Here is an 18,629-nt window from a genome sequence, read left to right on the forward strand (position 1 = left end):
CCCCAAATTCGACCAAGCAGGGTCGATTTCAGCGCTAATCCCCTTGTCAGGGAGGAGTACAGAAATCTATTTTAAAAGCCCTTTAAGTTGACGAAAATGGCTTCGTCATGTGGATGGGTGCAGGGTTAAATCGATTTAACTCTGCTAAATTTGACCTAAACTTCTAATATAGACCAGGGCTAAGTGTTAGTCACCATGGGGTACCTAAGAGTGTAAGATTACTAGGGTACCTACCTTAGTGGTTTATGAGCTACAGCACTAGGAATTCTGGGAAGTCCCAGGCCCAGCTTTCTCTGGGGGGATGGGAGGGAGGAGAAAAAGCTTCTGAGGAAGCCAGTTGAGGTCCTGCTGTTCAGAGTGATTTTTAAAATGGTACCACCTGGTTTGGCAGATCAGATCCTAGTTGTTTTGGGGATGGCAGGGAATTAGAAACCACACACTATTCCCTGTATAATTTTCTGAGTAAACTAAGGCTTGACCGTTGGTGTTCTCCCCAACTGTTTTATAGACTGTCAGCCAATCAAGTTTCTGGAAAACTGACACTAACTCAATTTGGTATAGCAAAGAGATCTTGAGGTTTTTTTTGTTTATTTAGATTAATATTTACTGATTTGAGTGAACCACAAAATTTGTTTTCATTACTGTGTGGGTCCACATGTTGGCTACTAAAAACTTCTCCCCTCTGGCCATCTGCACTCACTTTTTCCTGCTTCCTTTCACTTGGTACACAATAGTTTTTGCAAAAATGCATGTAATGCTTTTGCAAGTGTCATAAACAGATAGTTAAGGGTTAATGCCTCTTTTACCTGTAAAGGGTTAAGAAGCTCAGTAAACCTGGCTGACACCTGACTAGAGGATCAGTAAGGGGACAAGATACTTTCAAATCTTGGTGGAGGGAAGTCTTTTGTTTGTGCTCTTTGTTTTGGGGGTTGTTTGCTCTTGGGGCTAAGAGGGATGTCAAGGTTCCTCCCCAGGAATTGGTGGGGGAAAGGGAGGGGGGGGTGGTTAAATTCTCCTTGTGTTAAGATCCAAGGGGTTGGATCAGTATTCACTAGGAACTTGGTGAAAAAGCCTCTCAAGGCTGCCCAGGGAGGGGAAGGTTTTGGGGGGACAGGAAGTGCTCCAGACACTGAAATTTCTGGATGGTCGCAGTGTTACCAGATCTAAGCTAGTAATTAAGCTTAGAAGTGTCCATGCAGGTCCCCACATCTGTATCCTAAAGTTCAGAGTGGGGGAGGAACCTTGACAGCAAGAATGACCCATGTTTTTTCTCTAACAAGGTCTGGACCCTGTCTGGTGTTCTCCATTGGCTTTTCCTTAGCTTGCTGCACCTGACTTAAGCACCTTTTTCCCCTTGCTTTACGGCCCCTGCTTAGCTTCTGCTTATCTCTACCTTCAAGTATCCTGCTCTTCCCTCTGCCTACTTTTTTCTATGAAGTTCCCTATGCTTGGAACCACCTGCATAGCCTCATCCTCTCCTCCCACTGCTCTTCTAAAATACCTTCCTTCAAGAGGCCTGTAAATCCTTGTCCTTTCCCCCCAAGGGAGTGGAAACTACCATCTCACAATGAAAACTAACAGGAAAATAACTCAAGCTGTATGACCCTCACCCTCCAAGCTGTATCCCTCTGCTTGCTGTTGCATTATTTGCTTTGCATGTGGGCTGTCTTGGATTGAAAGCTCTTCAGGCCTGGATCTTCTCTTGCTATCAGTAAAGCAGAAGATATACTGGTGCTATACGAATAATAGAGCTGGTTCAAAGAAATACCAACTGTTCTTCATAGGAATTCTTTTTATTGATTGGAAAAAACTAAATGCAACCTCCTCCTCCAGCAAATTTCAATGTTTCATTGGTATTAGTATATTTATTGGATGCTTTTCCCTGTTTTTCTTTAGTTCATTAGTTTTTAAAGGTATTTTAGTCACCTTTAGCTGAAGATGGGCACCTGGCAGCATTTTCAAAAATACTTAGGGACCAGATCCCCTGCAGAACTGCTAGGGGCCTTGACACCCCATGAAATGCATGTCCCTGAGTTAAGTGCACAGATTTCTCCAACAATGCAGGTTTGGGGTGTGGGGGATCTAACAATGGGATCTCCAAAAGCCAGCATGATCAGAGGGGAACTGCTAAATTCATCTCTTGCAAATACCTAAGCCCCACCACTTTCAGGGACTTAGTCCTAAACCACTTTTCCAAGAGCCACCAGTGTGGGAGATGGTGGCAAACACCTCCCTTATAATCTCTTGCCTAATAGTAAGGGTACTTGCCCAGGATGTTGGAAATGCATTCAACTCCTTCCTCTACATAATGTGACCAAGGATGTGGACTTGGGTTTACACCCTTACAGGTGAGTGCCCTAACCACTGGGCTATGGACTCATTCTCACCTGCTCTCTGGCCCAATGGGTAGATACATGTCACTCACTGGATGAGCATCCATCTGAGAGGATTACCCCACACTGTACACATCCTGGAGGCTAGGGCCCTCGCTTGAGTAGGGGGAAGGCTATGTTCAAATTGCTGCTTTTTTGGGGGTGGGGGCGGGGAGGGGAGGGGCAGAGTTTGAACCTAAGTCTTCCACAGTCTGTGAGAGTGTGCTAACCAGCAGACTCAAGTTATAAGGGAGGCCGCTGTCTCCTTCATCCTCAGCTATTCTGTGAGGGTTTAGGTATATACTTAAAACACCTACCAGATCAGCGGTTGCAGAGAGAGGGGTGGGGAAACACCTAGTACAGGATCCTGCTGGGCTTTAGATACCCAACCACTGTGACTCAGCTGCCTGTGGGCCATGCTTAGATTGCTTCTCCAGTGGAGTGAATGAATGATCAAGTCATATGGCAGGAGGAGGGCATGGAATTCTGAGCAAAGTGTGGGGAGAGGAGAGCTGGATGTCAGTGCTCTATAAAGAGAGTGGGGAATACAGGAAGAAGCCCTGGAAAGAAGCAAGTCCACTTTCAGACAGCCTTTGACAAGGTCCCTCACAAAGGGCTTTTAAGCAAGTAAGCAGTCCTGGGGTCCTCTCATGGATCAGTAACTGGTTAAAAGACAGGGGAAACAAAGGGTACGAATAAATAGTCATTTTTAGAATGGAGAGAGATAAATAGTAGTGTCCCCCAGAGATCTGTACTAGAACTAGTGGGGTTCAACATATTCATAAATGATTTGGAAAAGGGGGTAAACAGGTGGCAAAATTTGCAGATGCTAGAAAATTACTCAAGATAGTTAAGTCCAAAGCAGACTGCAAAGAATTACAAAGAGATATCAGAAAACTGAGTGAGTAGGCAAGAAAATGGCATATGAACATCAATGTTTATAAATGCAAAGTAATTCAAATTGGAAAACATAATCCTTACTATACATACACAATGACATCTAATCTAAATTAGATGTTACCATTCAAGAGAGATCTTGGATTCATTGTGTATAGTTCTCTAAAAAGGCAACCTTTTTGGACTGCTTTTACATCTTGAGCAAACGATGTTAGGGACCATTAGGAAAGGGATTGATGATAAGAGAGAAAACATGACACTCTATAAATCTATGGTACACCCACACCTTGACTACTGCATGCAGTTCTGATTGCCCTTCTCTCTATCTTTTTTGAGATGGGGCAGCAAAAATAAGTGCACGGAACAGTTTCTGCACAAGGAGAGATTGAAAAGACTGGAACTTTTCAGCTTGGAAAAGAGACAAGTAATGGGGGAGGGATATGACAAAGGTCTATAAAATCATGAATGGTATAGAGAAAGTAATAAGGAAGTGTTATTTACCCCTCCCATAACACAAGAATCAATGGTCACCTAATGAAATTAATAGGCAGCCGCTTTAAAACAAACAGAAGCAAGTACTTCTTCACACAACACACTGTCAACTTGTGGTTCTCCTTGCCAGGGATGGTTGTGAAGGCCAAAACTATAAAGGGGTTCAAAAAAGAATTGGACCTATCTTCCATGGACTTAGCTATCAATAGCTATTAGCTAGGATGATCAACCTCATGCTCTGGGTGTCCCCTCTGTTGGGAGTGGGTGATGGGGCATGGATCACTCAATGATTCCCTGTTCTGTTCATTTCTCCAAAGCACCTGGCATTGTCCACTGTCAGAAGACAGGATAGTTGGCTAGATGGCTTATTGGGCCAATCCTGTCTGGCTGCTATGTTCTTGAATTATGAGGTGGAAGAAACCAGTAGTTTAGGGTCCCTAGGACTGGGAACTCATAGTGGAGGATGGATTTGAGTTTCCCTTATGCTGCCAGCCCGAGGAGCTACAGCAACCTATGCTATTCATTGGAGGCAGAAGGGACTGACTGACCCCCAGGCAGTTTGGAAGCTGAGTGTGGGAGAAGTAGAGTGAGACGAGTGTGCTGTAGAAAAGAAGACCCTCACAGAGGAAAGGGTGGTCCCAGTGAAACTGGGATGGGAGGTATTTGGACCAGTTCTAGTTGTAAGATTACCAGTTTAGTACCTTTTAGTTTTTGGCTTGATATCCAGGCACAGATCTCCACACGCTCGCTAGCTTAGCACCACTTCTAGCTTGCTGGGCTGATAAGGCACTGGGCTTGGTAAATGTAAAGACTGTGGGTTCAATACCACATATTTAATTTGTGATAAAACAATCTTTAATGATTCCCACTGATCCCTTTTTAATTACTCCAAACTATACATTGTAGTGGTGATCTTCTCCTAACATCATTTGTCTTCAACACAAATTTACAGTTTTGTTGTTGTTGTTGTTGTTGTTTTTTTAAAGTCTAAGGCCAAGGGAGATTCTTAATCCTGTTTACTCAATAGAACAACTTTACAATAGTTGTATCGTCTCTAGGAATATGTTCCTGGATATAATTTGTTAACTAGATTTTTCTTAAAATACATGAAAATTTGCAGGTGTGGTGGCTATGCTACTCAGCAGCAATATCTGAAAAGTAGAATTTTTTCTTAAGCTACTTAAAAATTAGAGCTAAATCAATATTTTCCATGAATTTTAGGGTTTGAACTCCAGACCTGAACCAAGATTCATATTTTCAATTAATCTTTGTAGAATGGCCAAACTAAATTCTAGTCTCAAAATCCCCAACTCCCCAAACTTGCAAATGTGGACCCTTTCACAGTCCAACCTGGCCTTTTAGGAGGAGTTCAAAGCCCAACTCTGATCTGTTCCTGGTTCAGCCCAGAACAGAGTATTGTAATTCCTATAATGTGTGGGGACTGTCTGGACAAATGGACTGTTCAGGGAACAAGGTCTCCTGAGACAGCCTGTGTTCATTCCACTTTTTTTTCTCCTCTCTGTATGTGAAGGACCTGGACAAAATTGGTGTTGGGGCTCCTAGTTGAGGAAGTGGCATAGGATAGGCTGTGGAAAGAAGTTTGGGAGGGCATGTTTATGCGCTAATAGCACAAGCCTGGTATGGACTTTGGGCACGTACTCGAGGCAAGCAGAAGCGTAAGATCTGGTCTACACTGTTAAAAATTATATCAACTTAGCTATGTCGCTCAGAGCTGTGAAAAATTTTGCATCTTGAGCACTGTAGTTAGGCCAGTCTAACCCCGGTATAGACGTAGCTAGAATTCTTCCATCAACTTAGTTAGTACCTGTTGAAAGTGATTGGAAAAACTTTCTATGTTGCTGGAAGGGTTAAGTATGCTACTGTGTTGCTCAGGGCTGGCTTTAGGCCGATTCGCCCAATTCCCCAGAATCGGGCCCCGTGCCTATGAGGGCCCCGTGCCTTAGGCACCTTTTAAATTTTTTTTACTCATCCTGGCAGTGGTCAGCTTCGCTGGGGTCTTTGGTGGCTCCGCTCCCCTGACCAGAGCGCGGCAAGTCCTGCAACCCTGCTCTCCCGACCGGCAATCTGAAGTGCTGCCGAAGACTGGGCGCGCCGCCCGATGAGTACAAGCCATGCCTCCAAGGAATCGGGCCCTGCAGTTGCTAAAGCTGGCCCTAGTGGTGCTGCTGCTGTTATAGCAGCTGTAGTGTAAACCTGGCTTAAGTCTGGATAGGAGTATGTTCTGTGTGAAGGGCTGCTTGCGTGTCCTGAGCTCCACCCCAGCGTGTGAAGGTTTTGGTGTTTAGATGGACTTTGAGCCCTCAGAATCTGCAGAGAAGAACGTGGCCCAGGTGCTGAGGACCTGGATGAAAGACTTCTTTGTCTGAGATATTTTTGGCTTGTCTGTCATCTTTTGGCCTCCCCCGCCCTCTGGAAGGGGACAGGTTTAGTTTGGCCAGAGGGCTAAACTGGCCAGAGTGAGGAAACTGAAGCATGGCAATGTCCTGACAGTGAGAGATAACGGGTTCCCCCTCAAACCCATACGGCCATCGTTATTCAATCCTGAAGTTTTTCTAAGACCAAGTTCTCAGAGTTCAAGGGAAGTTTTACCACAGGTAGACAGGAATTAGGACACTGGAACTAAGCCTCAATATGTACATTTGGATGTTTAAATCACATTTGAATAATAAATGTGCTGTCTGGTTTGCCAAACAGAAGTGTGATGTGTGTATTTGTACTTAATTCCCAAGAGCTTATGAATTTCGTGTTTAAATATTAATATTTAACGGAATCAGGAGTTGGTTTAGCACAGTGCATGAAGCTGAATTTGGCTCTAGTGTTTATGTAAATGCCCATACCATCTCAAATATTTTATGGGGAAAAATGTACAGTTCCTTCAGGAAACAAAATTACCATGCCACTAATGAATCCCTTGGTTTCAATTAAATGATTCAGAGAATTATCTACTTGTAGATAAAGTAGAAGTTCAAATAGTACTTGAAAAAATATAATACTGTTACAGGAATTTCTGCGTTTCCATTATGTTTAACTATAACTTTATAACATCCATTATTAATATAATGCAGCTTCAGAGACTTCTTTGGAACATTTTTTTTTCTCATGCCACTTTTAGACTGTGTCCTGCATTATGGTGTTTCCCTGGTAGTTAAGTATGATGTGACAAGATTGCGTGGGGCTGTTATCCTTTGGACCCTCCCAGAAAGATGTGTAATCTGAGTTTGCCTTAGTGAGCAAATTTGAAATAACTTTTTAAAAGCCCAGTGGTGGCTCTCCATATTGTGTCCTTTAAAAAATATTTTCATGAACAAGTTAGTCAGTGCCAGGCCCATGCTATCAGGTTCCAACTACTTGTCCATATTACTGCAGTGCATAAAGGCCACCAATTGAGGATCAGGGCCACTTTATGCTAGGCATATAGCCTATAATGAAAATATAGTCCTTGTCACCAAGAGCTTTTTAACTGAGATCATGTCCTAGAATATGTTGGAGAACTGGATAAAACTACTTGCTTTGAAAAATTCTCTGGACCACAAGAAAGGGATTCATGGATAACTGATCAATGGATCATAGTCTGAGCACCACTAAACTTAATCTATTTACTTTTCTCCTGTTTAGAATTCCTTTCAGTCCTTTGGCTCATGAAAAACAAATGCTTTGTAATGCACTCCTGCTGCATTTGCTCCAGAACCATGAGATACTATTTGCAGACTCTGGCAGCCATTTCTCACTGACACAAGCAGACAACACTGAGGTAAGAAGATGATTGATTCCAACAGATAATCAAGGGTGCTTCATTAGGTCGTAATGTATTTTTACCTTTAGGTTTGTATAGTCAAGCAGTAATAAATCACTATAGCTATACCCTGGCAGAGTGAGTATCAGTTGCATGTCTAATGTACAAGGGAGACTTTATATGTTTGTTTTCTAAAGAATGTAAATGAGAGTTAAAGGTCAAGAATAAAATCATCACATTTTTCTACTTGAAATATCCTATAACCGTATTTCCTTGCCCTCAGAATTTTTGTAGGTAACTCTTTTCATTTATTTCCTATGTAGTGATGACAAGCAAAGGCAGAAGTGTAAAAATGCCTTTTTAGAAGCTATTGAGTAAAGACTCACTTTTTCTGTCCTTAGGCATGCACTGCTATAGAATAATATTGGTTCTTCAATGTCTCCTTGTTGCATTTTGTTTGTCAAAACAGTTATGATTTTGCACTTAGTATGGATGGTTTTCCTTCTATAATAGTACTAGTCTGTGTGGGTATTTTTTCAAGTTCCTTCCATTATGTATTGTTGCTGTTCAGTATAGATCTTTTTAAAAATCCATTCTAGGAGAGCAAAGTAGCCCAAGGGGTTAACATAATGGTGAGATCTAGGTTCATATCTTAAGTGGGTCTCAACCTAATGTTAAATCATGCAATTACTATACAGTATGACATATCTGGCTACTCTGAACAGGTTTACCAGGGTTTTTGCAGTTTATGACTAAATCTTGCAATGTAAGATATGCCACACTCTGAGAGAGGTGCTGTCCAAGATGTCTGCATTGTACCAGGCTCTTCCAGGCACTGCTAGGGATTCCTTATTTCCTGAGCTCCAGCTCCAGCCACTGCTGGTATTGAGCGATGGGGGCGGAGGGAGGGCTGGAGCAGGGAAACCTAGTGGACTTTTACTCTAAAGCTAAGATTTACATCATTTGTCACATGTATTGTATAGTCCATCTCAGCCAGGGGTGGCTCCAGGCCCCAGGCACGCCTGCGGGAGGTCCACCAAAGCCGCGGGACCAGCGGACCGTCCGCAGGCAAGCCGCGGAAGGCAGTCTGCCTGCCGTGCTTGGGGCGGCAAAATTCCTAGAGCCGCCACTGATCTCAGCACTGAAAGCACTAACTCTCTGGAACTATCTGTCTGGGAATAATGTCATAGGGCATGTTAATTACTTGCTAGGTACAAAGGAAAGGTGAATAACAACATGTTCAGACGCTGTAGGACATGGGTCTTAATACCTTAAAATAGAATTGTTGCAGTACAATATGTAGTACTCTTAGGCCCCAGCCTGATCCTGCCAAACTTACTCCTGAAAGTAGCCCTTATTTACGTGTTTCATTTCATCAGCTTCAGTTGGGAGTTCCTGCATGATTGTGTATGGGATGCAGTATTAGGTAATAGCTGTGTAGTTGTCTGCTTCTACCAACCAAAAGTGTCAAGAAGATTAGGAAGTGCCAGCAATCAGTGCAAATCTGCAGTGAAAACACATGAGAAATAGAGGCACTATAAAAGGCAGCACTTTTGCTTTGAAAGTTAATTCCCTCTTTTGCCCCTCATCTCTAAAATGTCTAGCAGTCACTTCAGTCTGTCTGGGATTGTGATAACAGGGAAGCAGGTTCACTGAAAGATCCTTTTAAGTTCTTTAATGAAGCCCTGAAATAGGGCACAGCTATAGGGTTCTCTTACTCTATCTGAGGTGAGCATCTCAAAGAAACTGTGTGTGTTGGTGCTGGACAGAGTTTGTTCTGTGGGTGATCTAATTTTGTTCTCATAACTTATGGCAAGAGCATGTAGAGTTTTGGATAGGCATCCCTTCATATATTATTTGTCTAAGTAATAACTCCTTAAAGTTCTTTGGACATAAAACCAAACCCAGTAAAAGTCCATACAGAGGTTTCATCAAAACACTAATCAGCAAACCAGGCACTTTCCTTGGAATGGAACTTAACTTTCATACCTTTTCTTGCAGGAAGGATTCTAATGCAGAATCTTGCCTTACACCAGTTACTCTCATATTTATATCAGCACTTAGCGGTTTACACCAAAAGAAGGGGTGGTGTGGGGAAGGGGCTTGTCCGCTCAATGTGATGCTGTTAGTGTCTCTTTACATACATATATTAATAAAGTTTTAATGAACTCCCTAACACCCAGAAATTCCGGACATAGGCATAGCTTTCTCCAGGCCCTGATAAAGAATCTGAGATAAGTAAAAAGGGCTTGTCACTCTTTGCATGGAAAAGTACTTAAGTATGCTATCCAACCCTATAACACTCTTCCTGCAGAGGAGTTCTGTATGGGCAAAAGACTCCCACCGAGTGTTCCAAGGAACTCATGGCATTGGGACTATCTGGGATTGGAGGGAATGATATGTGAATCCGAGTGCTCTCCCACCACTGGCTCTGAAGAACTGATGCATAGAGGTGACAATATTTTTACAACCTGAAGAAACTTTAAATAACCCAATTTAAACAAAAAATGTAGTAGCTTCTGTCACTAAACATTCCTGATCTCGGTTCACTATGGTTGCCTGCAGTCATGGTGATGTTGTTGCATTACAAAGAGCTGCCTGGATTGCATGGGCACTAAGTGTAGGAAGCCAGAGCTTTATAATCTTCTGTCAACACTCACAAACTGTAGGGATACTGAGAAGTCACTTCCTCTTCCTCACAATATTTTAGAAAAAGGCTAGACGCTTAAGTGTTTATTTAACCTGAGGCTTTTCTAGCCATGTCTTTGTTTTACCACATAGCATATCACTAGCTGCATGGGACGGACAAGATTCATTTAATTTCATTAGAAAACATCTTACAAATCTAAAGGAAGAAGTGAATTGCCAGACAGACTTGCTTGCTTGCTCTCTCCTTCTCTGTACAACAGTCACAGAGATTCCTCCCCAAAATAGTATCAGTTGCTTTGGCTAGCTGGCAAATACAAAACTGAATAGAAATGTGACCTGTGTGTGTGTCTTCAGTGGTGCTAGTTTCTCTGCATTAAGGAAAGGGAGCAACTACAGGGACTGTCTGCAGCACTAGTAACAGGTTTCCTATCCACATTTTTCTCTTATCTTCCTTCTTATATACGTTTGGCGTCCTTTATCCTATGTTGGCACAGTTGAATGTTGAGGGGACTGCATGCTGCGTTGGTCAAACCTCACTCATCACTGCAGCAATTCCAGAACTAATTTCATCCCTTTTAGGAGAATTTGATAATTAGAGCTGGTTAGAACATTTTTGACAATGTTCCACAGGGATGTTTTGCTTTCAACAAAGTTTTATCAGGAAGGCTTTTTTTGTGGTCCGGAACTCTCTGGTCAGAGACTGAAAACCTGAGCTTCTTGATCCAAGAACAGACATTTTGACGATATTCCATTTCATGAAAATGTCCAAAAGGTTTCTTCCTTCCAGTGCAGAACAAAACAAATGTCAAAACCTCAAAAATGGCCATGAAGCAAAAGCTTCAACAATAAATCTGGCATACTGCTGCACACCAGTCCCATGATAAGTTAAATACTCCTTGAACTACAAAATGGCTTTTAAAAAAGTATCTCAATCTTCCAGTGGATTGGATTTGTGGAGTTTGGACTCAAAACCATTTTGCCTATGTCTCTAGACTTCGATAGAGGATCTTAGTGTTATTCCTATTGACAGCTATTAGGAATGCTCTGTTGGTTTAAATGGCTAGAGATCCTGATCTTGAATGAGCGACCTCTATATTAATGTTAATATACATCATAGTGGGCTGCAAAGCAACTCACTCAATATTATCATAGGGACAGCTGATGTTGTATTAAGGGACTTACTTGCACTGGCAATGATTTTTGTGAAGGTAGGAGGGAAAGTAAATTTCTCTCAGAGCTTCATTAACATAATTGAAACCAGGAATCATTTAACACTGCTCAATTTTGTGTTCTGCCTCAACCACACCACCAGAAACAAAAGTCCTGAATTTTGAGGAAGTTTTGATCCTGAGCTGGATCCAGATTTTTTGGCCCAGTTCCATCTCTAAGCTTGGTTGAGAACCATACCTGTTAAAGTAACTAGAGTTCTCTCTTCGTCTACTGCCCAGGCACCAGGGTATTCAGGGTTTGATGGTATTGTGACCGGGTTAGGCCAGGCTGCAGAAATTGCACTGGACGTGCTGCTGGTGGTCGTGATCTTTCAGAAGATTGGATCTGGTGTCTCCCATGAGGATTTTAGATCTGTCTGAGGCTTCCTTCAATTTATGAGGCACTAAAGCAGCATTAATTCTATTGCCAAGCTAGTCTCTCAGGATTATTATTATTATTATTATTTTTTTTTGTGGTAGCAGGAAGTAATTTGCCAGTATTTGAGAGTCACTTTGGTTATGTAACCCACTGGGTTTCTTGTTACTTGAAGGTACAAGTAGGCAGTGGATGCAGTGTGAGATAATGGAAAGAAAATATTGTTTTGTGTACATGTTTTTTTTTTAATGGACATCTGTCTCCCTGCATGTTGCAGAATCAGCTCAGCTTTGTGTTCCAATCCAGTTTCAGAGGGGGACAGTACATTTTTCTCTCTCTCATATTGACTTTCTTAATATGTTCATTCTTTGACTTATTTCAGGTTAAGGAAAACATTTAGACCATTGGGGGAGGGGAGACTGTATCAGTGAAACCTACATGGAGGAAAAGTCCTTTGCTTATGCAGATCTGTGGGGCATTGGGTAAGGATGTCGTTTTGTTTTTCTAAGGTAGGAATATGTTTCAGGTAAATAATACTTGAACTTGTGCAAGTGAGATTCAGACAATAACCTGAATGTGGTGTCTTGCTTGGACATTTAAAACAAAAACTAATACCTAAATTGTTCTTTCTCTCTGGGTGGAAAGGGGCGGGGGGAACTCAGCCAATCCTTGCTGGGAGAGTGTGAAGTGGGGAGGTGCCAGTTCTGTGGATTTATTCCTACTGTGCCGCTGGAGCCTACAGTTGACCATTCTGTGTGGTGGGGATGTGCATTCTGGAAAGGGGCAGGGCTGAAGAGCAAGGTGATTGTCACCTTCCCTCACCAAACTCCTTGAAATCCTCCAACTAAATTCATATTTGCTCCATCAGTACTAACCTAGGTGCTCTCCTACTCTTGAGGAGGACTGTTGGGATTCACTCCACTCAAAACATGATGTTGGAGAGTGAGAGGGAAATACATGCTGATGCAAACTGCACTGGGAGAAACAAGAATGGGGGAAACCCATGAAGTCTTGGATACTGGGTTTCATTTCATAGTATGTGCTTCACTTCATAAGCATGTATATTCCCCAATCACAAAAAGGGCAAATTTGTTCAAAATGGAATCTTGTAATTTTGTAAGTAAAATACTACAAAACTGATCAAATAAATCAGACTAATAACTAATTAGGCTGACCACTTTCATATCTGTCCTTAAATGATTATACAAAACACAGATAGAAAATGGGAATGAAAGATCCCTATGCAGGTCTGTCCTTTGGGGAACAGATTTCTGAATAGCACTTCTTAGAATATAGACGTTTTAGTCAAATTTGGAGAGATTAAGGGCTATGTTGTGGCTATTGGTGCTGCAGAGAAGGTTGAGAATAGAGGTCCTTCATTTTCATTTTTAATTTTAAGATTTCCCAGGACTTTTATCAGTGTTTATTACAAAAATTAAAAATGTGAAAGTTGGTCCAAAAATTAACTTTGCAGTTTTATGGGTAAATATCACTCTCTTCTGCTGTAGTTTTTTTGTTTTTAACTTAAAAAAAAAAAACCCTTATGTTCTGAAATGTAGTCAGGCACAGTCTTTGCTGTTCAACTTAGAGTTCCCAGAAGCAAAATTGGTGATTACAGGCCAGTATACCTAACTTCAGCACCAGGCAAATTGGTTGAAACTACACCTCTATCTCGATATAAAGCTGTCCTTGGGAGCCAAAAAATCTTACCGCGTTATAGGTGAAACCGTGTTATATTGAACTTGCTTTGATCCACCGGAGTCCACAGCCCTCTCCCGCCCCCCCCCCCCCCGAAGCACTGCTTTACTGCGTTATATCTGAATTCATGTTATATCGGGTGGCGTTATATCGAGGTAATGGTGTATAGTAAAGAACAGAATTATCAGTCACACAAATGAACACACGCTGTTGGGAAGAATCAAATGGCTTTTGTAAAGGAAAATCTGTCTCACCAATCTGTTAGAATGCTTTGAGGGTGTCAACAAGCATGTGGACAAGGATGATCCAGTGAATATAGTGTACTTGGACTTTCAGAAAACCTTTGACATGGTCCCCCACCAAAAGTTCTTAAGCAAGTCATGGGATAAGAGGGAAGGTTTTCTCTCATGGATCAGTGACTACTTAAACAGAAAACAGAGTAAAAATAAATGGTCAGTTTTCCCATTAGACAGTGGTAAATAATGGGGTCCCCAGAGGATCTGTACCGGGGTCTGTGCTGTTTAATATATTCATGAATCATCTGGAAAAAGGGGCAAACACTGGGGTGGCAAAGTTTGCAGACAATTCAAAGTTACTCAAGACAGGTCCAAAGCTGACTGCAAAGAGTTACAAAAGGATCTCACAAAACTGGATGGAGCACTCATCAACACTGAATTTCATCAGCTAAGTAATGCACATTGGAAAAAACAATCTCATCTATAGATGCATAATGATGTGGGATAAATGAGCTGTTATCACCCAAGAAAGAAATATTGGGGTCATTGTGGATAGTTCTTTGAAAACATCCCACTCAGGGTTCAGTGCCAGTCAAAATGTTAGGAACCATTAGGAAAGGATAGTTAAGACATAAAATATCATAATGCCACTGTATAAATCCGTGGTATATCCACACCTTGAGTACTGCATACAGTTCTGGTCGCTCCATCTCAAAATGATATTAGAATTAGAAAAAAAATATAAAGTGTCACAAAAATAATTAGGGATATGGAACAGATTCTGTATGAGGGGGAATTTAAAAAGACTGGGACTGTTCATCTTAGAAGAGAGACAACTAATGGGGGATATGATAGAAGTCTATAAAATCATAAATGTGTTATTTACCCCCCGCCCCATAACACAAGAACCAGGGGTTACCCCATGAAATTAATAGGCAGCGGGTTTAAAACAAAAGGAAGTACTACTTTACCCTATATGCAGTCAACCTGTGTAACTCATTGCCGGGGATGTTGTGAAGGAGAAAAGTATAACTGGGTTAAAAAAGAATAGATAAGTCCATGGAGGATAGATCAATCAATGGCTATTAGCCAAAATGGTCAGGGATACAACCCAAAGCTTTGGGTGTCCCTAATTCTGACTACTAGAAGCTGGGACTGGATATGAGGGGATGGATCACTCAGTAACTGCCTTGGTTTCTTATTCCTTCTGAAACATCTGGCACCTGTCAGAAGACAGGATACTGGGCTAGATGGGCCATTGGTCTGACCTAGTATGGTCGTTCTTATGACCTATTTTATCATGGAAAGTAATTCACTAACTTGTTTGCTTTGAATGCTGATTATCAGCTTTTACAGATAGCACAGATACTTATCTATATGTGGTGGGTGTGAGATCATCAACAGGACAAGCACCAGCACTTTAGTCATCCCAGTACTTCTGACCCAGCTCCTCTCTCTGGAAGGAGAGATGGTGGCTTGGTAACCTGGGTCGCCTAGGTTACGTAATTGCCATCTCTCCTTCCAGAGCAAGGAATCAGGTTGGGGGTGTTCCAACACTTCCAAAAATTCGAGTAATAATTAGTTTATATAATTGCTTTTATAAAACCCAGGCGCTGTGTGTAAAAACAGAAAATGAAGGAGCTTAGGTATATTCGAATCCTGGAATGAAACTAACAGTTTTCTTCCACTTGGTGTCAGCATAATGTTTTTCATCTGTCCTAGGCTTAATTACATGTTAGCTTCAGATGGATCTTAAAATGTCAGTTATGGTTCTGAATACCCAACTGAAATGATACTGACTATATTTGCTCCGCATTTCATTTATTTTGTATACTACAAATAACCAATTTTTTCACCTCAGCATCAATGATACCAGAGTCTTATTGAATGGTGATTAGAGCTGTGCAAATAACTGACTTCATTTCTCAAGCAATTCTGAAAAAGTGAGAATTTCAGTTCAACCCAAACTGAAACCAATTTTTTATTCAAATCAGAAAAGTTAGTTTCATGAAACAAAGTATTTGTTTAATTTAACACTGAATGTTTCATATTTGCAAATTTTTAATCAATGTAAAGGAAACGAAAGGGCTGGAACCTCCACCACCAAAGGTGGCAATACCCTCTTCTATTCAATAGCCTAGTGTTATGTCATTCACCTGGGATGTGGGAAACCCAGGGTCAAATCCCCACTCTGGAGCAGGAATTTGAACCCAGGTCCCAGCTCACTAACAACTGGCCTATAGGGTATTCTGGTGTGGTCTGTCTCAATCTCTCCTTTTGGACCTGTTCTACTTCATAGAAATAAGCATTGGGCCAGAGAGAGGGGGAAGAGAGAGTGACTATAGACCAGCCATTGGGGCACTTATCTTGGAGGGTAAATACCTGGGTTCCTGAACAGTGCTTTGCCTCCTGTATCCCAGGTGAGTTCTATAACCACTGAGCTATTGAGTATAAGGGGTTGCTTCTACCACTGTCTCTTTGAATGCTGCCTAAATCCCTTTTTGAATCTAGCCTGAATAATTGTAACAGGTAGTTGAGAAATATCACAATAGTTCATTTTGATACTGCCCTTTCTCTCCCCCCACCCCAAAACAATTCACCATAACTTGACACACGCACTGCATTTTTCTCTGTGTGTGTGTGTGTGTGTGTGTGTGTGTGTGTGTGTGTGTGTGTGTGTGTGTGTGTGTGTGTGAGACAAATTTCATCCAGTTCTCTGTCAGTGATGTATTATCTTTCCAACAGTTACAAAATACAAGTTCTGCCACTTTACACCAGGGTCATTATCCCTTGATTCTATGTACTGTCTGTGATGGGTTCCCCCCTGAGGTGCCACCTGGAATTGGGGTACCACTGAGCCCTCTGACCCACCAGCCTGGACTCCCTCTCATGCTGTGCTGCTATGACAAGTTGCAAAGCCCTCCAAGCTTGCACTTTCACAGCATTCACACAGGTAGAGACACACCCAGGTGCAGTTCTGTGCAGGCTTTCTAACCACCTGCCTCCTAACCTAGGACCCCAGAGCAGAACCATCCTGCCCTGGTCAAATCTTACTAGTATATGAGTTTAACACCTGGTTTGCCTCTCGCTGAATGTGAAGAGGACAATGCACATTTGTAGTAACCTAGCTGAGATTTTCCCCAGACATCTTAGTCAAACAAACTGGTTTGGATTAAAACACGAAATATGTTTAACTACAAACGGATAGATTTGAAGTGATAGTGAACAGATCAAACCAGTAAATAGCAAACCTAGTAAATAAACTCCGATTGCAGTTTTGTTTAACATACTAGATAGGTAGGATATTAATTAGCAAATTCTCACCCTAAGTGATAAACAGGCTGGCAGATTCTTAAAACACAAGCTGCCTTGGCTTTTCACTTTGGGTTTCCCAGGTTTTCATATATAGGCTAGGAATCCCTTTAGCCCCGGGCCATCACTTCCCCCTGGTTCAGTCTTTATTCCTAAGGTGTTTTCAGGTGTGGTGTTGTACAAAAAATGAGGTATCCCCATGATGTCATCCCTTTTATATCTTCCCACTTTCTGGAAAGATCTTTTGCTGTGACCTGGGTGTCATAGTATAATTTCCAATTCTGAACCTTAGCATCCAAAATATGGGTACTAGCATGAATTCCCCTAAGTTTAATTACCAGCTTAGCTCCTGTAGTGCTGCCACCAATCAGGACTTAGTGTAGAGTGCCTGATAAACTCTGGTCTCCCCCAAACCTTCCCTGGGGACCCCTGTCATAAACAGATAGCTAAGGGTTAATGTCTCTTTCACGTATAAAGGGTTAACAAACAGTGACCTGCAAACACCTGACCAGAGGCCCAATCAGGAGACAAGATACTTTCAAATCTCGTGGAGGGAAGCCTTTGTTTGTGGGTTTTGGGTTTGGGTTTGTTCTCTCTGGGTCCTGGATGGGACTAGAGGTGCAACCAGGTTTCTGCCAATCTCCCTGCTACAGTCTCTTATCTATTTGGAATTGTAAGTAAGAAAAGGTGGTCATAGTCTTTTTAATTTGTTTTTTTTCTATTTGCATATGTGTACTTGCTGGAAGTAGCTTAAATTGTGTTTCTGCTGGAGAAAGTTTCTTTCTATTGTTTATAAGTTGAAAGACCCTGTAACTGTTTACCATCTAAAGTGCAGAGATAAACCTTTTACCTTTTTTTCTTTCTTTTTTATTAAAAGTTTTGCTTGTAAGACCTGTTAATTTTTTTCTCCTAGTTAAGGTTCAAGGGAATTGGTGGGAAGAAGGGAAGGATAAATTTTCTCTTTGTGTTAGATTCACGCAGCTTGAATCTGTAGTGCCTCTGGATGAGGGGGAAGGTAACACTCCTCTCGGTGTGGTGATTCAAGAAGTTGAATCAGGCGATCTCCTAGTGTTCCCACGGCGGGAAGGAGCTGGGAGGAAGAAGGGAGGGGGAAGGGAATGGCTTATTTCTCCTTGTTTTAAGAGCCCAAGGGATCTGGGTTCTTGGGGTCCCCAACGAAGGTTTTGGGGGGACCAGAGGGAATCAGGCCCTGGAAAATTCCTGATTGGTGGCAGCATATCAGATCTAGGCTGGTAATTAAGCTTAGGGAAACTCATGCTAGTATCTCATTTTCTGAACTCTAAGGTTCAGATCTGAGAGAGAATGTTATGACAACCCCCAAGACCCAAATTCCTTGAGTCTCACAACAAAGGGGAATAAACCATTTCCCTTCTCCCTCCTCCCCTCCAGGTGTTCCCTCCCTGGGCTCCTGGAGAGATATACAGATTCAAGCACCGTGAATCTAAACAAAGAGGAAATTCACTTCTCTCCCCTGCTCTCTTTCCCTTTTCCCCACCAATTCCCTGGTGTACACAGACTCAGTTCCTTTGAGCCTTAACTAGGAGAAAAAAATCAGACAGGTCTTAAAGCAAAGCTTTTAATAAAAAGAAAGAAAAAAGGTAAAAGTTTATCTCT

General features: G+C 41.9%; 1 protein-coding gene across 8 annotated transcripts in view; it reads left to right on the top strand.

Moving 5' to 3' along the window:
• The window catches only part of FAM13C (family with sequence similarity 13 member C), a 243,760-nt gene that overhangs the window by 11,822 nt on the left and 213,309 nt on the right, over nucleotides 1-18,629 (top strand). For all 8 annotated transcript variants that reach the window (XM_030569828.1, XM_030569822.1, XM_030569823.1 and 5 more), the window contains one exon: nucleotides 7,398-7,533. In XM_030569828.1, the coding sequence (XP_030425688.1) occupies nucleotides 7,398-7,533 (136 nt within the window). The remainder of the gene's footprint in view (nucleotides 1-7,397; nucleotides 7,534-18,629) is intronic.

Source organism: Gopherus evgoodei, chromosome 7 (assembly GCF_007399415.2).
Source record: "Gopherus evgoodei ecotype Sinaloan lineage chromosome 7, rGopEvg1_v1.p, whole genome shotgun sequence".
Classification (NCBI taxonomy): domain Eukaryota; kingdom Metazoa; phylum Chordata; order Testudines; family Testudinidae; genus Gopherus; species Gopherus evgoodei.